The sequence below is a fragment of the Danio rerio genome, chromosome 3 (genome assembly GCF_052040795.2).
Source record: "Danio rerio strain M-AB ecotype USA chromosome 3, GRCz13ab, whole genome shotgun sequence".
Classification (NCBI taxonomy): domain Eukaryota; kingdom Metazoa; phylum Chordata; class Actinopteri; order Cypriniformes; family Danionidae; genus Danio; species Danio rerio.
Window position 1 is genome coordinate 37,999,426 of NC_141023.1, and position 26,474 is coordinate 38,025,899.

At 35.1% G+C, this 26,474-nt stretch overlaps 1 protein-coding gene across 7 annotated transcripts in view; it reads left to right on the plus strand.

The window, feature by feature from the left end:
- Window positions 1–26,474, plus strand: part of asic2 (acid sensing ion channel subunit 2) — a 666,602-nt gene that overhangs the window by 541,563 nt on the left and 98,565 nt on the right. Inside the window, exon 1 of one of the 7 annotated variants that reach the window (XM_087242456.1) lies at window positions 14,510–14,638. In XM_087242456.1, coding sequence (XP_087098582.1) covers window positions 14,624–14,638 — 15 coding nt within the window. In that variant the 5' untranslated portion in view covers window positions 14,510–14,623. 7 annotated transcript variants of the gene reach the window in all.

Genomic DNA, 26,474 nt, shown 5'->3' on the forward strand with positions numbered 1-26,474 from the left:
TAAACAAATAAAACAAGTAAATAACAGGGTGAGGATGTGGTAAAATCTGAAAATGTGGTAAAAAATCAGGCGAGGGCTTTTCTTTTTTTGGATTACTTTTGAAAACACTGTCGGTTGGGTGTAGGGAAGTGGGTGATCAGGCCAATCGGTGCATTTGTAAACACTATCGGTTGAATTTAGGGAAGGAGGAGGGTGGGTCAGTCGATTTGTTGGTCAGTCAGTCAGTCATTCAATCAGTCAGTCAGTCAGTCAGTCAGTCAGTCAGTTGACAGCAGCCTCTGGTGGATTTACGCGAAATAGGCAGGCACAAATAGCACTCGCAAGAGAAATTTGAGATCTCAAAGAGGGTACATGGTAGAAGTACGTAGTCAGAATGATCCTGGTTTATGTAAATCATTTGTAAGCATTAATCTGGCCATTAATATAAAGTGTGAATTAAACACAATACTTGCAAAATAGTGAGCTGTTGTCAAAAAAGAAAAGGAAAAAAAAAAAAAAATATATATATATATATATATATATATATATAAATATATATATATATATATATATATATATATATATATATATATATATATATATATATATATATATATATATATATATATATATATTAAAACCAGAGTCCTAATTTATTTCTTGACAACATTACATTTTAATTATAGCGAGACTGAACCATTGTTTTTGTAATTTTTTATTAATATCTCAATACTCAGAGTTTTGCCCATTAATCACTGCAAAAAGTTCAATATGCTCTAACGTTCTCTATCAACTGAAAATACTGATAGACATCATTGTTACAAACTTGCTGCTGTCTTGGTGATTGGAAATTTTTAATGAACCTCTTGATAAACAACATGATTTGTAGAATTATGACAGAAGCAGTTTGGTACTGGCCAAGGCCAAAGCCAAACACATTGTAACACTCCTAGTCAGGAGTTAGAAAACCACAACAATATAATTTCTTTCCCACCAGAAATGTATTTTTTTTTTTTGGAATTTGGCTCAAATGTGAGTCTCTTACACATTTGCTCTGTGTGTTTGTGTGTGCGTGTGTGTGTATGTGTGTGTGTGTGTGTGTGTGTGACAGATGTCATCCTGCAGGACTATTTTAATAAACTACTTTTATTTTGCTTTACTCTAACCATTGTCCGACTGACTTTTAGTAGATTTCCACGACAGTGATTAAGCTAGTCAGCATTATGGGTCCCCCTTCTGGCCTGGTACCCCAAGCATTAACCTGTCTTGCCTGGTGACAAGCGCCACCTTTGTACGTTCCTAAATTCACTTGCTGAATTGCTGTCATGTGATATGCTGGCTACATATTTGCTCTAACAAGCAGCTGAACGGGTTCACCAATGTGTGTTTACTGTATAAATAAAACTTTTTATGTCATTCCGCAATGAATGTAATGGGAAAAAAATACTGAGAGCTTGCCTTAGCCTGGAACTAGAGGTTTAGACAGGGCTGTGTGCGGTGATGCACTCACTGACTGTATTTATTAAAGCTGAAACTCACAGGACAGCATCATCTCAGGAATGCTGAACACTGTTTCCCCCCCGCTGCATTATTGCACGGAAGAATAGCACATTCCTAAATCTGTGCTTGTGTGCATCTCTCCAGAGATGCATCGGCTTGCCTCCACAATGGACGTAATGAGATTTTTTTCCCGAGGCTTGTATTCATACTTATTCACTTGGGAACGTATAGGGCCAATATTATTTGAAAATATGGATGGGGTTATGATTAATATTCTCAGTGAACACAAATAGATATAAATGTGTATTGCAATGGGAATTAATGCATGACTGGATGGTTTTAAGCAAGATTGTGTTCATTTATCAGAGACCATGCGTGATGCATTACATTCATATTGCATGAATTAGTTTTTCAATGCTTCCGGAATCCTTATCCCAAGAGTCCTGATGCTGTAGTTATTAATTTAATTCTGTCGTGAACTGCCAGTAGACAGATAAAATGTGCTTTCATTTTATGTAGATCCTTAAGTTTTCGTCACCTGTCATATCCGGTGTCAGGACATTTAACAACCTGATTAAATTATCGTTTTTTTCTGCCTTAAATGATGGAAACAGAGAACAATTTCCTCTTAAATAACATCTTTTCTCACTCTAAGGCAGCTGAAGTGCTTTCTGGCATCTTAAAGGACATGTTAATAAACCGCTTAAATATCAGGGCATGTGCAGAAAAGCATTACAGAGATAAACATATTTAATTACCAGCCAAACACTTTAGGTTTTAATATTTATCTATCCTCTGCAGATATCTTTTTTGCGCTTTGATGCATGCTTTCAATAATACAGCATAAAGTACAGATTTTTTTTTTTTCACCCATTGCTCTCCCGTAGCTCAAATTGACTCACTTTTGTTGTATTTTCATAGCTCGGGTAAAATAATTCTCCTGTGTGTTTTTTTTTTCTTTTTTCAATCTCATTACTATGAAGACTGAAGCATCCTTTTAGTGCAGATAACATTTTCATAGATTAATGTGATAGATGCGGCCAACTTATTGTTATTAATATACATAAGAATGCATGGAGTAACAGTCAGAAGCAATCTACGGTATAATGTGTCACTGAGCTAAACAAACGTTTGCATATTTTACTTCTAACTAAAGTAGTTCACAGCTCAGTGGCCAAAGTCATCAATGCATATGAAAGGTCACTGGCTAATAACCTTCATCCCTCATCTTGGTCTTTTATGGAGTGTGCTTTTGTGTGTAAGTGCTTGTGTGCATGTGTGTGTGAGCTGTATTGCACATCCGTTGTAAGTATTTTGGCCTTGAACAGAAGCAAGGGCAAACAAACAGCTTGGCCCATTTGGGCAGGTGCAATGCCAAGAAAATGGACATTTATCAGCTCCAGTCCTGTAGTGTTAATGAAGATCTGATGTTGAATTATATTATTTTTTTCCACATTATTTCAGCACAATCTAATTTGTATTTATAAATATGCTTATGCAAAGTGGTTCTAGTTTGCACTCCATTTTATGTTTGCATAGACAATGAAATGCTCAATGTTGCTCATTGACAACATCTATAAAACATAAAAGCTTTTCCTTATGAACAATTTTAGAGATCTTCAAGTGTTTGGAAATCTACTGAGGTTTACACAACGCTCAAAGAGTAATTTGGTTTAGTTTAGACTGAGATTAATTGAATGTAATCATCAAAGTGCAGTAAAAGGGATAGTACACCCAAACATTTTATTTTGCTGTTAAATTACTTACTTTCAATACATCAAAGATGTTGGTAGCTGTTTTTCAGTAGCACATTAAAGATGCTTTTTCCTTGAATTTATGGTTATGATTTGTATAATGCAGTTATTTATTCAATTAACAGGTATACTGTCAGGCCTTTCACCATTATTAATATATCGACTTATCGCACAACACATGGACATGACCTCAATCATTTTTGGTGATGCAATATATATCGCTCATATAAATAAAAATCAATTTTAGCAACATTTTAGCTGATTGTGCAACTTCTCTATCTCTATTGGATTGTCAGTGTCAGTATGGTTAAAAAAACACTATAGTATTTACTATAAATTACTTGAGTATATTTTCAAGCGGGTGCCTGACAACTGAAAATAGATATGGCAGCAGGTATCGTAGCCTCTGTCACTTTTTACCTTGCTCTTTTTTGTTAAGATTTATTGTTTCTTAGCATTCTTATTATTTCACATTCTAATTCCAATGCCTAACTATTAAATTGTTAAAATGACTATAATTACGTAAAATATTCTTAAGAATAAAATACTATGTATTGTTTGGAAGAGTATACTTGCTTTGTAATAATATTATGTCATTATTCTGGCTTTTTATAATGAGTGTCATAAAATAACAATAATATTGTTATTAGCAATATTTTTGGTGCAATAAATCGTAAAGAATGATATTGTGATAGGCCCATATACTGTACTTCGTTTGAGTATGGATTTATTGTTTTCTTGGTTATTTGTAAAAGGAAAAATGTGACATACAAAACAAATTCATTAAAGTCAAGGTTATGTACAGTAGTATGTGTTGTAATTGTGCTTAAAACTAATATTTTGCCAGTGACTGGTTATATAACTACAGTAAGATTAAAATCCAAATTGGTTTAAGTAGTTTTTGTTTTTGATTCGCTTTCAAATGTCAGACCATAAAGATTTTAATTTAGTGGAAGAGATTAGAGAGATGACAAGTAATCATTGTGCTTTACCTCAAGTTCTTGTGCATTATTAGAATGAATTAAGTTTAATTAATTACATTAATTAAAAAAGTTCACACAGTTTCATATACTTCCCAATTTATACACTCGTTTGGCTGCTGTCGATGTTCTCGCTTTGATGATACATACAAAATTACACACTGTAGAAAAATCCTGGTTGTCTTAATTAAAAAAAAAAAAAAAAATATATATATATATATATATATATATATATATATATATATATATATATATATATATATATATATATATATATATATATATATATTTTTTTTTTTTTTTTTTACATTTAAAACAAAAGCTGTCAAATGATCAGATATCTGTGTGGAACAAAAACTGTTGTCAGACTGCAAAAAACAAAACAAAAAAAAAAACACTCAAACACACTGAATGATACAATGGCAAAATATTGTTTAGAAATTAAATCATCCTTCTGGGGTAATTTAGCTGAAGTAACTTAAAAAATAATGCAAATGTTTTAAAACATATGCAGCTATTGTAATGTAACCAATTACATTTAAATAACTAACTGTGTACATGTTGGGGGTAATTTTTCCTAACTATTGTAATTTCCATTGTCTTTCCAAATGTTTAAACTATGTGCACACTTTATGTCAAATATCTGCAAATGAGATCACTCTGAATATTTTTTATGAAGACCTTACTAAGCTGAGCACATCTGAATTTAAAGGTAGCTTTGAAGGATTAAAAACTTGAATAAAATGTTTCTGCATTTGAAAGACAGCCGGCGGAAAGAAATAATATAACACTCTAGTCTCCTGAATTTCTTCTTTAAAAAGTGCTTGTAATACCTGTTCTGTAACCCGGTGGAAACGGTAAACCCAGCAGCCAATGGGCAGGACACTAACAGACTGATTTACTGACCCATGAAGTGCATGTGAAATTGCTCTGCTGGAGCAGCAAGTCATGGTGGATTTGGTCAAAAGCCTTGAGGATCACAGCAGTCAATCCTCCAAAAACACATAATGTGCTGCATTATGAAGACCACTGGTTCAACTTCCAACCGCAACAGTTTTTGCAAAACACAGCTTTTACATGAGCATCAAGTTGATGTGAAATTCCCTGTGAAACTGCTGCCAATCACAGCCAAACAGATGTAATGTTTGAGAACAAATTCCTAGACCAATGAGATGACAACAGGTGGAGAAAAAAACAAGTGTTATTTGTGTGTCTAGTTTGGACAACTACTACTTTTGCACCTACCATGGCATTATGCTGGCCATCCCATGTGAATTTTAGGAAGATTGCATGAATCTGAGGGATGTACTGTGAAAGTGATGGATGTGAAAATCGAATGATAGACCTGTGGTTAAAGAAAATCACACTTGCTTATCTTCAGTATGCCTGGTGTTGTGACAATAGTGTTGTCAAGTTATTGTCACTGGCATCCAGCAGAGCATATGGAGCGAATGCATTTCCCCAGTAACTTCAGACACTTAAAGGACAGTTTAATATTACAATAAGTATGAGAGTCTCAACAGAGATTTCAAAGCACAGCATATTCTGTCACTGTTTTGTACAGTGTGGTTTTAGTCTACACTTAAAAAATCATGTTTGCTGTAATCAAACTACTTAAATTGAGATGAAACAACATATTTTTTGATGTTGTCCCGACATACATCAATTTTGTCGAACCCAGCATTTTTTATGCACTGTAGTATTTGTTTATTATTATTATTATTATTAGTTATTGTTTATTTATTTTTATTTATTTATTTTCAACTTTGTTTATTTTTTTTTCTTTTTGTTGCTGTATTCTTTAGAGGCTTTAATTATTCATTTATTTATTTATTTTCAACTGTTACATTTTTCTTTATGCTGCTTTATTCTAAACAAGTTTCTATATTTATTTATTTATTTGTTTGTGTATTTTAGTTATATTTTGGTCCCACTTTATATTGTGTCCTTAACTACTATGTACTGACATCACAAAATAAATACAATGTCCTTACTGTGTTTATAATGGATTTGAGAATACTTGTGATGCTTTTGAGTTGGGATAGAGGTTGGGTTATGGACAGGTTTGGTGGCATGGGTAGGTTTAAGGGTGGGTTAAGGTGTAAGGGATGGTCAACAGTGTATTTACAAATGTAGCTACAAAAGTTAATACATGTAACATACATGTATTTAATCAAGCATAAGTACACAGTAAATACATGTATTTACACAGTAAGTACATTGAAACAAACTATTAATTCCTGTGTAAGTACATATTAGTTAAGGCCACTTAATATAAAGTGGAACCTATATTTTTTAAAACATATGTACTGATAACAACAGTGTTGGTTTCATATTATTATTTATATACTTTTAATAACTTTAATTTTTAATATATATTTTCTTATATTTATTTTTGTGTACCTTTTTACTGTTTCATTTTAGTTAACAGTTGCTGTGTTTCCCTCCAAAGATGTGAATTAGGCTTATACGCAGAATTGGTAAATTGTTTAAAACATTTAAATGTTCAGATGTAACATTTATATTTATGGCGTCACAGTGGTGCAGCGGATAGCACAATCGCCTCACAGCAAGAAGGTTGCTGGTTTAAGCCTCTGCTGTTTCTGTTGGCATTTCTGTGTGGAGTTTGCCAGTTCTCCCCGTGTTTGTGAGGGTTTCCTCGGGTGCTCCGGTTTCGCTCACAGTCCAATCACATGCACTATAGGTGAATTGGGTAAGCTAAATTGTCCATAGTGTATGTTTGTGAATGAGTGTGTATGGATGTTTCCCAGAGATGGGTTGCAGCTGGAAGGGCATATATTGGGTAAAACATGTGCTGGATAAATTGGGGGTTCATTCCGCTGTGGCGACCCTAGATTAATAAAGGGACTAAGCTGAAAAGAAAACGAATGAATGACTACATTTATATTTATAAGTTTATAGCATAATTTACCATATTTAGTATGTTATAAAATCAAAATATTTAAATGTTATTAAATTACAAATAAAGTAATATTTCCATCCAACGAGTCAAAGAGAACAAAAATGTCACTTCCTGATAAACTTGCACCAAATATAAAAAAGAAATACTCTCTGGTTTGTCTATCTATAAAACACATACTATAGTAGCATTTAAATTTACTTGATTTATTCTAGCTTAAGTCATTTCTGGAACAGTTTAAATGTAATTTTGTTGAGGTCGTTTTTCCAGCAGAAGCCATTTTTAAATTTAATCTGAAGGTACAGTAAAGGTTCAGTTACAAATGACTTTGTTCAGGTCCCAGCGGTGTGTAGTGCACAGTATGTCATTATCGTGCTGCTGAGGGGGTCACTGTTTCCCTGTGGAAGGTTAAAAATGCTGGCTGTCAGAGCAGCACCTCTCAGACCTCTAAATCCAGAGAAGACGAGAAGAACCTCTCCTGCAGATGCCATGCATTCTAATGAGCTGCTGGGTACACTACATCTTGTACAGTTAGTCTAAGTTTTCTAAAACTCCCACAGTGCGGGAGAAACTAAAGTGGACATTTAGTTTCTACATAGACCCTTATTTGCCTTTCTTGTTATTTGTTATATGTGGAGTTTGCTGTGAGTTTACTGTGAGTTTAGTCATATTAGTAACTATGTAATAAAGTGTCACATTCAAAAACCTGTCACTTAGGCAGATTGGCTTCAATATAAGCTGTTTCAAGAGTAAAAGAAAGACTTGACACTTGCACAATGTTTGTTACATGTTTGTTTGGTACATTGACCTCTGATACAGTATGTCAAAAGATCAGGGGAATTTTGATTTCTCAGTTCATGACCCCTTCAAATGCACAGTGTGAGTACTGTATCAAACAGGAGGAGGACCAGATGCAGTACAGCTCTAGGGGTTTTCTCTTTCAGTCGGCACACTTTCCTCCGCAAACACTGCCATCACAGATCATGATGCTCTCGATAACACTTCTGAAGAAGCTAATGAAGACCAGGCCTCTTGTCTTTCTGAATCACTGATTGGTGGCCTTTGCTGGAGTGGGTAAATAAGTAACTGACAGCTGAGAGAATTAGGGGAAATGGAGGGGCTGGTAATAACGAGGAGGATTTAGTAACTTAGTGAGCTTTACCTGAAGTGACCCTCAAGAACAGCTCATCCATGATGCATGTGGCTTCTCCTCAAATGCTTGTGCTTATGCTTTTTGGACCCCTGGGTTTTCATGCTTAACATTTCCTTTCATCCAACATCTTATTCGAACACTTGCAGGCTAGATCATTGCCGCCAAGGCCAAATCCCTCTGTCCCTGAGCACTGCTGTCTTTCTACTCATCATACAGTTTTTATCTTTAGTCTGACTGTCTTAAGATAAATGTGTAACCCGCTCTCTGCCATATATTTTATTTGTATCCAGCATTTGCCATCAATGCTGAAAATTTTAAATTGATGACTTTTCTTTCACTGAAAGAAGAGCTGCTTCAAGTTTCTCAATAATTTATAAACTACCTTTTGTGTATCAGTGTCAGTGCTTAACAGACATAGACTTACTTGAGTGGGCCACCCATTGTAATAATGGCTGCCCAAGTATATTTGGTGACTTTTTTTACTGTTATTATCAACTTTTTACTTTTTTTGTGTGTCTGTCCATAAACCAAGTATCCGCGATCGATTAATTAGTGGAAAATCTTGTCTTGTTACTCGTTTCCTACAGCTGGTTCTGTGAGAGCTAGATCTGTCAACATTCCCACAGACTGGGATTCCCACATCTCACATGTTCTACTTTCGCTTGGGTTCGCAGCTGACAGAGAGCACACACAGCTGTGAGAGCGAGATAAACATTAAATAATTCCTTTTTTAATCTAAATGACTCAAAAAAAACTTTACTATATATTCAGAGAGGATAAAATGACATCTAAACTGGTTGCAAAAGATTTGTACACCATTAGAAAAGGCTAATAAACTTTGTCATGTTTGAATAATCTACACTTTTTAATCTTTTTCTCATAATTTTTAGAGATATGGTCTAATTTTATTCATTTTTATGTTATTTATTTCTCATTTGCTGTATATTGTGTTAGTTTGATGTTAATATATTAAATATTTTGTACATGTCTAAAATACTTTGGCAACTGTATACAGTAGAAAATGTCAGCAGCAGATTTTAGTGTGCTATCAGTGTGTGCAAATGGTTCCTGACTAGCATAACATTAAGAAATATAGTGGATTTCTTTTTAAATAATGGTAAAAAAAATTAACCCTCTGAAAGTAAACAATATAACAGTGTCATATAAAAAATATTGTTAATAATTACATTATTTCTTTGTCACATGTAGCTAACCATTTGTGTGCAGTGGGTGATGTGTTTTAATTTGGCTACCACCGCAAGTAAATCTGTGGGAAGCACTGTGTTGTAAACATACCTGCCAACGTTTGTCTATGAAAATCTAGAAAATCCAGGGCATGGGGGGTGGAAGTGGTTCTCAGGGGTGAAGTGTCTAAATAACACTGTTCAGAACCAGTTAGTAACTGCACTTTGGTCTTAGTAACTGTACTATTATGGACCGGGGTCCAACGACCACTGCGATCGGATCAGATACTATACCAAAGTTGGCAACCTAGGGATGTTACAGACTGTACCAAAAAGCTGAGGGCCGGGAGTGGGGGTAAAATTACGGGATTTTTCCGGGTGAAATAACAAAATGGGAGGCAGGCGGGAGATAAGTATGACATACAGGAGACTCCCGTGAAAAATGGGAATGTTACCGGGTATGGTTGTGAGGTAACTAACTAAAAATTGTATCAATACTTACTGAAAGTCCTCCTTCAGTAATTCTCTCCTTAAAATGGTACATAAAAAAGTATGTGTTTGATTGATTTGGACTCTTAAAAAGAAGGTAAGCATTGACCTCCATTATATTTAATCACAAAGCACTAAAAGGCATTTACACATTGGATGGCATATTTTTTGTGTAACCTATTCTTTCAAAATGAACCTTTGTTAATTAGTGTTAATGTACACTGAAAGTCATTTCTTGTAATCAATGTTAATGTACACTGAAAGTAATTTCTTCATGCATTAACATGTCTCAAATTAAAGTATCCACCATTGTCTAATTTAGTATGCATCAGTTAATGTATATGCTAATTACTCCTCACCTCCACTTAATCGCACCAGCTCGGACCTGTTCCACTTTCAGTCACTAAACTAAAGCAGCAAACACACAATGGCAAGTGTTAATCAGTTCATCCATATATGTTTGAACATTAATGCATTTTAGGTAGCGCACTTTACAGTGTTGGACATATAACAGTAATGCTTTTAATAGCCTTTGGCTTGACTACATTATCAAGCAGCTAGTGATATCACTACCTAATGCCTAGTGTCACATAAACCACTTTCCTTTTTGCCTACTCAGATATTCTAATAATCAACATGCTACAGTAGATTTTTAGTTTAATCTAAAAAATATAACTCACCCTATTGTTCAAAAGTGGCATTAATTGATGAAACAGATGGTTTAAACATTAAAAAACACAAGAAAGGCATGCTTACAGTGTTAAAAACTTGAACCACAGAAGACAAAGTGACTAAATGCTTTTAGATTCAATTGCATCCAACTGATGCAATAGTCGGACACTCAGCTCTGTCATTTACATTGCAAAGTATGATTCATTCTAGATAATTGTTTTACACAGAGTAATCTTCTTCACTTAAATGCTTGTTTAAAGCCATCCACGATTGTTTTTTTGCCTTTGTATAGTTATATAAAATGTGTATTTTCTCTTGTTATATTTATCAAGGTACATTTGATATTGTCATCTTAATTGATCTTCTATTTTAGCTTTTACGATACATTTCTAATCAATGCTAACTTACACATTGTAAATAGAATGTATGAATCATTTACTCACACTCATTTAGTTTTAGACAATTATGACTTATCATATTGTGAAAAAAGTCAACATACACATCTAGAGTTGCTTTGGACCCATGATTTTAATTTTAATAAATCCATCCATCCATCCATCCATCCATCAATCCATCCCTCTATCCATACATCCATCCATCCATCCGTCCATCCATTTATCCATCCATCCATCGATCCATCAATCCATCCCTCTATCCATCCTTCTATCCATCCATCCATCCATCCATCCATCCATCTCCATGTAATAGAAGTTAAGTGTGTCCAAAACAACCCTGTGACATTTTCCTGGATGTTAATTTTCCTCATTTACTTTATTTTTCTTTTTTGATGAGTCATAAAGGTTTAAAAATAAATGTGTGTAATTAAATGATGAATACATTCAAATTGCAATCCTCTTATGGATAGACGGGAAGATCTATATTTAAAAATATAGATATTTTTTTTCATATCAATGGCCACCAGTTGCTAGTATAGTCTTAAAAATATTTTCTTTTTTATGTTTTAAGGTGGCTTAATAAACCACTTAAATTTTTTTTTTTTATGTGTTTTTTGTTTTGTTTTTGTTTTTTAGCTTAATATTTATTATCTACCTAAAAGTCACGTGTTATAAATGGTTTGATTAAGATAACAGATGACCCCACAGGCAAAGCACAATGATTGATAAGTCTGATTTAGGGTCATCGCCTGTTGCCTCGCAGCAAGACTCAGTGATTGACAGTGGAATAGAAACATACCAGAAGAGGTGGTGGTGTGGTGTCAGGCCTGAAGTGTCTCTTGCACATAAAGACGGAGAGGAAGAGATGGAGACAGGTAGAGAAAGAGCAGATGAGGGGGATGATGGTGCTGTGACAGAGGATGAACCATTATATAACCCATAAGAGGCTCAGAGAGAGAGAGAGCGTAGAATATAATATATGACGAGGGCCATTAATCTTCTATTGAGGGCATTTGATGGTATGGTTGTGATGTTAGTCTCATGCTGTAATGACAGCATGCCCGGTCTGAAAGCTTAGTGAGCTGCTGCTTCAGTCTGCATAAGCAGCTGCTTCTATAGTGCAATCCTAACATGACAAGTTTGCAATGATCTACACAGGTAGAAGCTCTGTCTGTACAAAAATAACACACTGCATCCACTCAGAATTGATACAGGAGTAGAAGTTGATAGTTCTAACCACTATAAATTTATCCATGATTTTCTATATTTTAACAATAATAACAAGTTGTTATTACAGGTTTAAACAGATATAAAATCGTCAATTATAAAATGAGTTACTGCCATTTTTTTGGAAATAAAATCATTATATTTTTTTATTATTATATATATTTTTCCATGTTTAATGATTTTATTACATTATAAGTACATTCATTCATTCATTAATTCATTCATTCATTCATTCATTCATTCATTCATTCATTCATTCATTCATTCATTCATTTATTTTTCTTCAAATCCGCCATTTCTGGACTACATTTTCATACATGCACTTCGCTCACACACACACACACATGCTTCCTCATTCTGACTGATTAGACTCGCACCACCCAAGGTTTGTCATAGACTGATCACACACACTATTTAAGCAGCACACTCTTGTTACCTGCTACAGTGACACTACAATGCGTTTTCCTAGTCTTATTTGCCTGTGTATTTACCTCGCTTTGTTTATCTAGTTATCACTGTCTGCCGATGGTCTTCCGACCTCTCGCCTGTTATTCTAACCACGATTCTGGACTGCCTTTATATATCTGTTTGCACCCGTGTTGACCATTGCTTGCCTGATTACCCCAATAAACCTGCAATTGGATACTCATCTCAGTTGTCAGTGTCACTCTCCGTGTTACATCGGGACTTGAACTAGTGACCTTCATGCTGTCAGGTGACAGTACTAACCACTGAGTCACAGTATCACCCTATGAATACATTGCACATTTGTTTGATGACTGCAAAATGATGGAAATGATGGATATCAGAGATCATCAAATAAAGAACATTGTATGGATTATGTTCTCCTGTAAATGGATATTGTCACACGTTTCACACAAACAAAAAATAGATAAATAAATAAGCAAACCATGATCTTAGAATATCTTCTAAAACATTGTTTGAGCTGAAAACATGTTAAATCATAAAACAATTAAAAAAATAATTATTAAATAAAAAATAATGCTATATTTTATAAGTCCCAGCACAAAATTGGATGAAAATATGTAATTATGTTTAATATTTTATTGATATATTTTTGTTCATTTTTTTATTTTTATAGAGTATTTCATTAAATATATTAAGTTACTTTTCTTTTTCTGAGGGCAGGAAACCTTTAAATAAATGAATCATAAATTATGAATCATTTACTCCTGTAAATCATCATGTTAGAATTGTTTCTGAAAGATCATTTGTGCTGCAAACTCAGCTGAATATAGCTTTTAAATACATTAAATCAGAATCCAAATATTAAATTTCTAGTAGCCCATAATGCTGTTTTTACTGTACTATTCATCAAATAAATGTAGCCTTGGTGAGCAAAAGGTGCTTGCTTTAAAAACATTAAAAAGCCAAGCTTGAACATTTGAAAGGTAGCAATTTTTTTTAATCAGCGTTTTTTAAATATATTTTGGATATTTTTTATTCACTCGGCATTATGAAATTGACTTTTTTGGGTGGTGGAAGGATAAAAGTAATGCTGACCTAGAATTTGACGTAAACAAGGTATTTTAAGAGGCTGCGTAATTATTCTGTCAACCTTTTGCACCAGCCTTCATGTCTGGCTTGTGCCTATTAAGCCCTAAAATACTGCCTTCGTAGGCAGCTCACAGAGATTTGGAACAGAGCAAAAGTCTCTGACTCACAACAACTTCACTGACTGACATCTTGTGCTGCATTTCAGAGCACAGCATTATAACATTTTAATGAACTCATTTCAATAAGTGTGAGCAGCAAAAACCCATTTGAGCTGCTTAAAATAGATAGACAAGCAAATAAATGGCAGAGGCCACTGATCGAGTGGCACAGGCGATAAGTGAATTATTTATGGAAGAATCCACATGAGCTCTGTATAAAATGATAAAACAACTGGGAAAAATAATGGATGTTGAAAACATGATCGCTTTCTTTTTCTGTCGATAAAGCTTTGTCTGTTCCCTCTTCAAGGCTTTAATTAGCCCCAGTCAAGCACAAATAACTGCAGTAACATTTATGACAGGGGTGATAAAAGATTACATTTGTGTAATGTTGCATGCCCAGTAATGTTCTTTGTTTAATTGGATGTAAAGATGATGAAGTTTAACTAAACCTGTGTTTTTATGTATGCATGTGTGTGTGTGTTTTACCACTGCTACACTACGTATTATGAATTATTCACCCACTCGCACCCATCACTGTTAATGTTCCATGAAGCAAAGTGCTCACCCAGCAACTTACAGATTTTTAAAATGTAACTGGTGGTAAACACCACTCCCAAACCACCGTCTTCTCCATCCTGTGACAATGGACGGCGCAGAGCGGAAATCGATTTAAGGGAACAAACAGGAGCAGATGATGATAAAAGCGGTCAGAGCTCTCTGGTACTCTTTGGCTTTGATAAAAAGCGTCTAACTGCTTCTTAATGCTCCTGATTTGAATTTTCCCATCATTGCTGGATCCTCCGGCGAGCTGCTGGGGCGGAATGGGAATTCAGCATGAGATAAGTGTTGTATCACCTGCTTATGTCATATTAGTGAAAATGGTGGCCGGCTGCAATTACTGTGGTAATCAGGAAACAGGATTCCTGCTTAGCCAGATTTATTCTGTTATGTGGGAGAAAGAAGAGGTATTTTGAATATTTTGTCTCTGTAATTTTCAATCATGGTTGAATGATGTTTGGAGCAATGAAGCCACTGGCAGCATTAGACTGTTTGATGATATTTAGAGACAAATTTTTAAAAGAGTAGTTGAGGCTAAATTACATTTTTGGCATCATTTACTTACATTTGTGTCATGGCTGAATGGCTGGCTGGCTGGCTGGCTAGATAGATAGATAGATAGATAGATAGATAGATAGATAGATAGATAGATAGATAGATAGATAGATAGATAGATAGATAGATAGATAGATAGATGGATGGATGGATGGATGGATGGATGGATGGATGGATGGATGGATGGATGGATGGATGGATGGATGGATGGATGGATGGATGGATGGATGGATGGATGGATGGATGGATGGACGGACGGATGGATGGACGGACGGATAGATAGATAAATAGATAGACATACAAACATGCATAAATACATAAATACATACATACTGTACATACATACATACATACATACATACATACATACATACATACATACATACATACATACATACATACATACGAGTGAATGAACGTGACCACACGCAGTGCTGCAGTACTGCGTGGCACAGCACAAAATGGTCTAACACAAAGAAGACATATTTTACTGTAAAGTCAAAAATGTAGTTGATCCTTTATTTTATTGCACCTATTTTCCCAGTGTTAGGTTGTGGTGGGAAGAGCATCCGCTGCGTAAAACACGCTGGATAAGTTGGCGGTTCATTATGCTGTGGTGACATCTGATTAATAAAGAGACTAAGCCGAAAAGAAAATGAAGAAATTATTGAACCTAACAGTTACAAAATCTATAATATAACTATAAGATTTATTTTAAAGGGTGGGAAACAAACATTATTGTTAATGGTTTTTGATTACCATCGATTTCTTATCTTCCTTAATGTTTAAAGAAGAGTGTACAAAAACATACAAGTTTAAAATGGCTAAATGAGGGTGAGTAAAAGATGACAAGAGTTTTCATTTTAGATGAACTGTCAGTTTAAAGTGTCCCATTTAGTAAATGTGCAATGGTTCAGTAACTCAAATTTCATAGTTTAATAAAGGCCTACCTTGAATTTCTCGAGCATTTTTTCCACACTCTGTTGCTGAATTGAATTTGTGTCTGAAAGATGACGCCATAAAAGTGTCAGTGTGTCATTGATTTTGTGATGTGTGATTGACCGTGTGGAAGCATGAGGCTGAGCAGGTTTGGGTGGCAGATTGTCAAAAATATGCTGGCATTATGCCATTAGCCGCAAGGCACTGGCACTCACTGTCCAGAGTGAGGATATAATGGTCTGGAGCCGCTTTCCTTCCATTCAAAGGCGAGATCTGTACTCAAGGACTTATCTTCTTTACTCTATTCACTGTAGAATATGTGTAATAGAACAGAAAAAGTGAAGACAAAAGTTTGCGTGACATTTTTTGAATTGAACTTGACACATTGCTGAATTACCTGCTTCAAGTAATTGTCTAATCAAACTATAAATCAATCATATGTAATTGAAGTATTCACAAGCAGTCTTTTACAATGTTTTAAATATGTTTTCTGTTTGTGAAAAAAAACCTTTGTGAATTTAGTTAAGGAAAAGGTCACCCTTTATTTTGATGGTCCGTTTGTTAAATTTAAGTTACATTGCATCTACATGACAGCAAATTCTCATTAGATTATAAGTAGACTGTTAGGGTTGGTGTTAGGGTTAGTGTAAGTTGACATGTACTTGCAAAGTTTCTTATAGTCAGTTAAATGTCTGTTGAAGAAGCAGTATCAACAGATATTAAGCAGACAGTCTATTAATACTTAAATAGACCATTAAAATAAAGTGTAACCAAGAAAAAGCCATAATTCTTGAAGTGCTTGTGTATTTCACTTGGAAAAATGTAAAATATAATATAGTAGATAAGCATAAGTTTCTTTTTTAAATCATTGTTTCATTTGAAAGTTTAGAAAATTACAATATTACAAGCCAAAATCGTGTTTTAGCAGTGATTCCATAGGCCTAATCTGATTTCACCATGTAGGACATATCCCTGAATCAACTTCTACGTATGTTGATCCGGCAACAACATTCCAAACAGCCAATCAAAATTAAGGAATTTACAGTTTATGTTAAGTTTAGGCTTACGGTTAGGTTTACACACTACTACATGAGTGTTATCCAACTATTATTCCCCTCTGATTTTAGGAATAACTTACAGTTATGGTTGGGTTTAGGGGTAAGGAATGGAATACATTTTCAAACAAAAATTATATTCCAGGGTCAACATAGAGGTTAATTCAGGATCGTATCTAGGCAAAATAATAACATGCGATGCCACAGAAGCGCAATTCTGTTTCTCGAAGAGCCTTTATGTACCATTCTGAATCATGTGTTTCTGAATAATATAATTTAAATATAATTTTTTTGAACTGTAAAGATCATGTAGAATTTTTATGGATATTTCAATGGATAAGAAGTTTCTATGGATATAAAAATGTATTAGTCTATCATGTCTTATAGTATTATGTATCATTTAAGACATTTTAATCTGTTTTATCTGTTTATTCGTTTTTATTATTTGTTGTTTTTCTTTTTATACTTGTTTCTTTTATTCCTGTTTATGTAAAGCATGTTGAATCACCATTGTATATGAGAGAAGATTTAACACATTTCTGAACATAATAGTTTTAATAACTCATTTCTAATAACTAACTTCTTTTATCTTTCCTATGATGACAGTAAATAATATTTTACTAGATATTTTTCATGACACTTCTATAAGGCTATTGTATAACGATGGATTGTTCTGTAGACTCTAAATATCAAAATAAAATTAGCTTAAAGGGGCTAATAATTTTGACTTCAGCTGTAAATAATCTTGCCTTGCCTCGAAGAAGTGGCACCACCAGAACCAATAGATAACCTCTATTTTAGATGTTTTTTTATATACTTTTTTTTAATGCAGTAATAACTTTTTATGTTATTTTTTAATATAATCTGTGTCATTGTATTGTATTGTCCTTTAAACTCATGTCCTTGAGTATCCACAACGATAATTTCATCAAAATGAAATCTCGGCCAATGGAAACATAACAGACACTTCATGGTGCAAAAGACACTTTAGAGATAAACACACACACTGTAGAGGGGAATAAAGGAATGTAGGAGGGCCTGGAGAAAGCGAATGAAATGAGAAAATGATGGCATCCATGTCTGAAGAAGATAATCCATGTGGCGGGCAACAAGGGAGCAAAAAATAAAAAAAAGACCCACCAGGCCTGTGACTGATAAGACTCGCAGACATGGCAGAGCACTTTCAGGTCTTCAAATGAAAAATGGCAAAAAAATAACGCTCCTGGCATGCCGGTTGAAACTTCTCCAGATTTGAGGATGCTGTTAGTGCAGACATTTTCAGAAAAGACCACATTTTCTCAGAATGTTAAGTCTTTATTTTTTGCCATTTCGTTGACAAATGTCCTGTCAGCCAGATAGACAATCTGCATTCTACAGTACATTTTCAGTCAGCAAATAATATATCCAGGGCACAAAACACAAAGCTTTCACCTCCACAGGGAACATTTAAAACTCTCTGTGTTAACACAGTAGTTAGCAGTCAGGAAGACATTTTGGACCACTTTAAACAGCATCTAATCATCAACCCCATAAATATTCAGATTAACCTGATTTATTCATGCATCTATATTCTTAATCGAAACTTTGAACGAGCACACTAGAGAGCGAGCGAGCAAGCAGCTAAACAACTAGATGTAAATCAGCATGACCTTTTTGTGAACATCAAGTTGTGCTTTATCTCCTACTGCTTTCCCTAAATATGATTATCATAATGTATTCCTCATTGGCATATTCTTAGGGCCGACCTGTCTCACATTCACCTGTCAGAGATGGCACGTAGCAGCTCTTCTCTTGCCTACAGTCATATCACACAAACTCTTCTGTCTGTGTCATTAAAAGCAATGGGCATCATTCAAACCAGGTCACGCCATTTTCTTCTAAAACACTCGAGCCGCTTCCTTTCTTTGAATGTTTAATAAGATTTTTTTTTTTTCTTGGAAGCGCACAGTCCAGCTAATGAGTTAATTTTGCTCACGCAGACTCATACATCAACATCCACACTACAAACCTGAGCTTCTGAGCATGTCGCAAATATGACTCTGTTACTAGTTAATTGAAAGAGAATTAATGTGTTTTATAACATGACTTGCAGCCTACTAACCTTGAGGTTGTGCATTCTTGATATAAATGTTCCAAGCTTCAAGACTAATAAAAGGCTTTTCTTTGTTCAAATGAAAACAGTGGCACCATTTTAAAGATGCCATTACTTGTCTAATTTTGACTCCAAGAGAATTCTCTGAAGTTAAATATAAGAAGACCAAAGAGCTGTGCTGTGGATAGTCTCATTCAAGCATGGTATGATTTTGCCAAGTACGATGTGATCCTGGATTAACATGTATGTTGATCTTGGAACATATGTTTTGTCAACCCAGTCTCATTCTGAAAACTTACCCCTAAATACATTTCTGGAGAGAGCAAAATACATCCTGGGAGCGGCATTTTTTGCGTTTTTTGTTGACGCGAATTCACCAGTGGTTGCTATGTAAAGCTTTTTTAAATCTCAAATTTGTCTTGCGAGTGCCATTCGCGCATGCTGTTCTCACCTAAATCCACTTGAGGCTGCTGTCGACTGACTGAGTCACTGACAAAATGACCGATTTCCCTCACCCTCCCTATTTTATAAACCCAACCAATAGTGTTGTTCTGTCCATTGAGCCATGTACTTTGAGTTTTTATCTGGAACTTTTATTTTGAAAATTACCTGACCGATCAAGGGAGCGGCCATTTTAGCTCAGTGTTTGCTGCTCTCTTCAAGCATTGCACTACATGTGACTGCTGCTACAACTTTCTGTACTGATTATGCCTTTGAAAGCATTGTCAGTGAGTAATATTTGCATAAAAATGTAGTTAAGTGACAATATCTTTATATCCTGTGTTATACTTATAAAAACTAAAACACCATAGAATCAAAGAATAGCGCAGCGTGCATGGTATGTGCACTTCAGAATCTCCCCAGAAGTAGTAGGTTATCATGGTACTTCATGCGCACTGTTTTTCGAATTCTATGCATTTGGAAGTACTACTCAGCCTGCATGCTGATTTTAGCATACTATATAGTAAGGAAGTATGCGGTTTCGGATGCAGCCTATATCTCTTGAGAAGGCTACAATAATTGAATGTAAGCAGGACAGTTTAGTGTATTGGCCACTTGCAAAATCAGTTGTTACCTATTTACTTGATTTAAATATCTTTCAATTGGAAACATGAAAAAATCAAGAGTGATCAAGCAGACATTTAAGATTACTGAATACACACAGACTTAACTTTTAGATTTATACATATATGCTGTAAAGAAGAAGACAGTTTGTATTGTTTTTGATCCTTTTCATCCTCCATTTTTCGCATTGACCATTCTGATCCTTCTCATTATACCTTGTTTTCGTTTCAAGGTTTTTTTCTGTCAGGTAGTCGATTTAGAACTCCATTGGCAAGAAAGAAAACCTATAGCAATTATTTTATTCCAACTGCAATTAAAATTTTAAATAAGGCCAAGCAGTATTGACAAGATCTTGCATTCTTGGTCTAACACATTTATTTTTTTTAACGGTGTGCCGTATGATTAAGTGTAGTCTTGGCTGTTGTTGAGTGTATTGTGTACATGTGAGCCTTATACCTAAGGCAATTTTACATCCCTGATTTACAAATAATAAAGTTTTTGGAATTTGCGTTTGCATCTCATTAGTTTAATGTTTTTAGAGACTATTCAGAAAGTATAATTTGTGTTCTCTTCTCAAACCTCCACAAATGTTTCACAAAAACATCCTTGGTCAATAATAGCAAATGACTATTGGCATGTTTACAATGACTCTGGATGTTAACACGCACTAAGTGGTAATGACAGTGCCCCAACAAGGTTTTTATACCAAACAATAGCAGTCATAATGGCTTATTGACTATTTTTAAACTGTGTTGTTTATTCGTTTGCTTTATATTCGTGGGACAGTTTAGCAGATGACATTTTATGATGCTAAATTCTTATATAGCTTCTAGCAGATCTTCATATTGTGAGACAACGATTAACATGATCAGTTGCAGTGATTTTTGGATAAAGTTGATACCTTATTAGCTCATTGTCAAAGCTTAGTTCAAATAATAAACGGATGTTCCAAAGACAAGTCTTTGGTTTTATAAGGAAGGACAGCTTTAAGTTGCTGGTGCTCTATTTAATAAGCCGCGAGCCATCTTAAGCGGAAATTCTTGCTGCTGTTTGTCCTGTCAGTTGAAATTAAATTGAATTTGAAACTGAGAGTGAGAAAGAAACTGAAGCTGTCAGTCATGGCAGGAAACGAGGACTACAGTATATGGCCTAGCGTGTCTGGAGCATTGCATTCGCTCGCTGTCTTTATCTTTGAAGACTGATCTCTGCTAGCGCTAGCTCAGGCATGAAGGATGAAACTGAATATTCATGTCGATTTTGTGGGCTGTGGTCTGGCAGCTGCAGGCTATGGTGATTTATCTTGAATGTCTCTCTGTGTGTAGAGACATGCTGTAAGGAGAAACCTTCTCAATCATTCATCCATCCATCAAGCTCCTGCGATAGATAGAAGCAGCTCTTTTGCCGATCTTAGATAAGCGATCTCAAGTGCTTGGCAAGACTTGGTTTCAAAGAAGCTTATGGTATCATAAAATGCTCACATGTTCAAGCCAACACTAAAAGCTTTCAATACTTGCTTTTTTTTAAAGGGACAGTTCATCTAAAATTTAAAATTTGATGTTACAGTAACTACCACCTTCGTTAATGCTTTGCTAAAGAAAAAAAAGTCTCCTCATAGTCTATTCATAGACCATTCATAGATCTTGACCATCCTGACACCTGTGTCACAACGCAAAACTAATGCTAAAATTTTATTAAATTTGGTTTTGTAGTTCAGGCTCAAATACATATTTTTAGCCATTTTTAATTGTTTAAGTTCATTTAATTGAATATAAAAATCAGTGGATATTATCAATGCATTTATTGTGTAAAATTGATACTTTTTATTGTCATTCAATGTGTTTTTGCTTATTATCAATGCACTTACTTTAATTGAGCGTGAGTAGCATAGCAAAATTAGACTCTATTGCGACACTGCTGCTTAAACAGTACTCATACTCCACGCTGACACTGTGTTTTTGCGCGCAGTATGAAAGATCTAATCTGTTAGCATGGACACTGAAAAAAACACAATGCTCTGGCAACGCTCTGCTTGCGGTGTGAGTAAATACATATTTTATTTTTGGTTACTAACTATCCCTTTATGTCAATGGATTGATAAAATAAAAACTGCCTTTAAAACAATAACTCACCGGAAAATGAAAGTTATATCATTGTATCCTCACCTTATGCAGTTGCAAACGTGTTTGAATAAATTGACTATTTAATTTCAGAGTAGCTGTTTCACAGATTAGAGTAAGTCAAACAGGATTGGAAATATATGACATAATTGAGTCATAGCATGTGTAATTGAGATTTCATTTTTCTAGTTAAAATATAAGATCCATAATTCTTAAATACTGAAATTTCATAATTAAAGTTAAATTAAAGTGATGGAGTATTTTCCATTTATGTCTGATCTTCTGTTTTCATTTATTTAAGTTGAGTATTGCATCTCTCTCTTTCAATATTTAATTTAGTTACAGAGAGGTAAAAGCAGAAAGAAAGGAGTAAAGGTGCTTGGTTTTGTAAAAGTGGTGGTCCCTTTTTCGCTCCATTACTCTCAAATGGTTGTATTTTTTCTCCGCTCAGTCTGCTGTGTAAAAAAACCTTCATTGTTAAATGAATATAAACGCACCCAGTCCTCCATCCTTTCTCCTATGTGTCTTTACAGGGTACACTGGGGTCGTTTTACTGCTCTTTCCTCGAAGGCTTTGATGAAGAAAGGCTCTCAAGGGTGACAGAGAGATTCTCTCCACCTACTGAAATTAGATATTATCTAGTTCTCACAGAACCACATCAGAAAAAAAGAGTGTTTTCGCTAATGTGGTCATTTTAAGGGTGAACCAGAGGTTGTGTCTTAAGATAAATATGTTGCAAAATGCTGTTCCTCAAACAAACAAGGCACGAAATGCAAGTTTGAAATGCCATTTGACTGGCAGTTTGATGAATAGCGATTATGGCTGAGTAATCTTGAATGGCTAATTCATCTAAAAAAATCCACCATGTCCTTCCAAACTTGCAGACTTTCTTTCTTCTATGGAACACAAAGGGATAAAATACTGGTTGCTCTTTTCTATGTTCTGTCACTATAATGCATGGAGATTGGAGCTTTTAAGCTTCCAAAGGGACTAAAAAGCAGTTTGAAAGTAGTCCGCATGACTTTTACACAATATCGAACGCCTTCTGAAGTCATCTGACAGCTTTGTGTGAGTTGCAGACTTTGAATAGGTCCAAATGTAGCTCCTTTTTATCTTCACATCCACTTCCACTCTGAACTTCATTTTAGACATTCCTGAGAAGCCGTGAGGCAACTGTTAATGTCCAGTTTGGGATTTTTTATTTTCTTATGAATCATTCTGAATGATTCATTATTAGTATTAGTGTGACTCGTCTGATCCTTGTCTGGAACTTCTGGAAGGGAAGATTATTAGTCAGTAACGGCTTTAGTTTTTTGCCTCTTCCTCCCACAAAGCTTTAAATGTATGACTTAAAAATACACTCATGTAAATAAATAAAGATATTTATTGGCATCGATGGTTCCATGAAGAACTTTTAGCATCCATGAAGTTCTTTCACTCTACAAAAGGTTATATATACTTGAAAAAGCTTCTCTGGAGTTGTCATAAATCCAAAAAATTGCAACTTATATACAAACAACCCAAACACTGAAGCAAGGTGAGAGTTGAATGTTCCAGGAAACACAGGTCTGGGAGTCCAAACAAAAGGCCAGCAAAGTCCTAACAAAACACAGAGAAATAATAATTAAACAATAACGAACTGACAACGAAGCACTAGGTTGCAACAAATATATATATATATATATATATATATATATATATATATATATATATATATATATATATATATATATATTATGATCCTATTTGTTGAAATATTTAAAAAAAACTAAACGATAGTGTTATCAAGACTTTCAGAAAAAGGGGAAAATAATGTGAGACTGATGACGGCAGCCAGAGGAAAGAAAAACATCAAATTGATTTGTGATGCTTGCCAGATCCTTGTTTATTTTAACATCTCGATAAAGAGCAGCCATAGCATTCATCAATAGGGAAGTTGAAGAAACATTTTTGTAGTTTTATAGGCTCATTTACTAGTCCAGGCCCGTGCGTCCATAGAGGTGACCTAGGCAGCCGCCTAGGGCGGCAGAATAGAGAGGGTGGCATCCGCGACACTACCCTCACCACCCGCGCCCTCAGTTATATCCGCGTCTTGGGAGACAGAATAGAGAGGGCGGAGTCCGCGATACTACCCTCACCGCCCGCGCCCTCAGTTATACAAGTTGAAATGACGGTGAGAATGTGCGTTGGTCCATGCCAACTTCATGTCTGGTATACGTGCATTTCTTGTGTGTGTTTGTTTTATTTCCATTGGCAACTCCTAGAGGCAATTATGTTAAATTGCACACTAAGTATCTTTGAGCTGTACAGTGTCAGCTGTATGGGACGGGATCATCTGCATTTCTAGCAGGTATATAAGGTTTCCATACTATGCAGTTGACCAACCAAGCAATAAAGCTCAATTTGCATCGATCGCCGGTTTTCCCAATGTGATCAGAGCGATCAACTGCACGCACATTGCTATAAAGCTGCCATCTGAAGCCGAATTTGCATATGTAAATCGGACACATTTTCATTCAATAAATGTGCAAGTAATGTGTGATGTTTAAATGGGCTTAACATAATACACACACTTATGAATGATTCCTACTTGTCTTCCTTGTGATGAAGAGTAAGCAAAATCTGATATGTAATGAGGGGAAAAAAGAAGAATGAGTTCATCAGACTCTGGATTCGACCCGGGTTCATGATCAATCGTGTCAAAACTTGTTGCCATGCGCTTTATGAGCTACGCCACTTACGCTGCTGTTTGCCACTCTTTTTAGTTATGTTGTCTTTGTCAATCAAACAGTGTAGGCAGGAATCACTCTAGCTCTATCAAACGAGGTGTGCTATTTGCACTTAGCCTAAATAGACACAACAAAATTTTACACCTTTACATCAGACCATTTCTTTGTAAATTTACTCACAGTGCGATGTTCAGACCCCACTGCGTTAACCGCGTCAGCTAAATTCTCCCACTCTTTTTTTTCCTTTTGTTATTAATTCTGGAGGTCAGACTTGCAAATAACACAGTTTTTCTCCAGTCTATCTCCGATAGGAGCACTTCCATTTCACATTCTATGATGTTTCTCTTCTTGCTTGCTTTGCCATTGCTTTTTCGTTTGGTTTTGCCAAAGTGGAATAATTACCATACTTATTAGGGGGAGGAGGCAGGGAGAGGTTTTGTGCTCAATGATGTGCGCCAGTTTCACGTTAAGTCGGATGTACAATAAGAATATGCGTGGGATTCCACGTTCCGCTTTGTGCGTACGCAATTTTTTTAGTATGAATTAAACGCAAGTCTTTATACATGAGGCCCCTGGTCTGGCAAGAGCACTTTTAACTTAACTTGGCACTAATCACTGAATTGGATTAGACCATTAGCATGTTGCTTAAAACTTTAAAAAAGGCAGGCTCCTGTAGTTTCATTGTGTGAAAATAAAAATGGTCACACTTTATTTTGATGGTCTGTTTGAATTAAGTTACATTGCATCTACATGCCAACTTATTCTTATTAGATTATAAGTAGACTGTTAGCCTGGGGTTAGGGTTAGGTAGTTGACATGTAGTTTATAGTCAGTTAAATATCTGTTGAAGGAGCAGTATCAACATTCAGCAGACAGTCTTCTAAAACTCAAATAGTCCATCAAAACAAAGTGTTACCATAAAAATTAGCTATTTACTAGGCCGATCTAGGAACTTTACTAATGTATCATGGCTGCAGTGGGTGCAATGATATTACATAGCACTCGAAAATAATCCCCAGCTAGGTAACAGTACTATGGATATATGTAATATAATTGTGCCTGCTGCAGCCATTGTACTTTAGCAAAGTTAATACAGAATATGTAACTACAGTACAGTCGAGATTTTAGTAAGAAAAATATTGAAACTCTTTTTTTTCTTTTTGATGTGTTTGAGTGAGACACTAATTATCTAATGCATTTCAATAATTTTTACTAAGCTAAGCTAAAAGTGCTCCTGCAGACTCTGAGATAGGCTTAATAGATTCAAATATGGTAATATTAGAACCTTTTCACATTTCCGGGTTTCTCAGCAGCAGAAGTCGTCATAGTTGGGTAAACTTAGAGTGCAGTGAATGGGAGAATGCAATAAATATATATATTTTAATACTCCTATTTGCTGGAAAAATAAACGAAAAACGCCTGATAGTGTTAT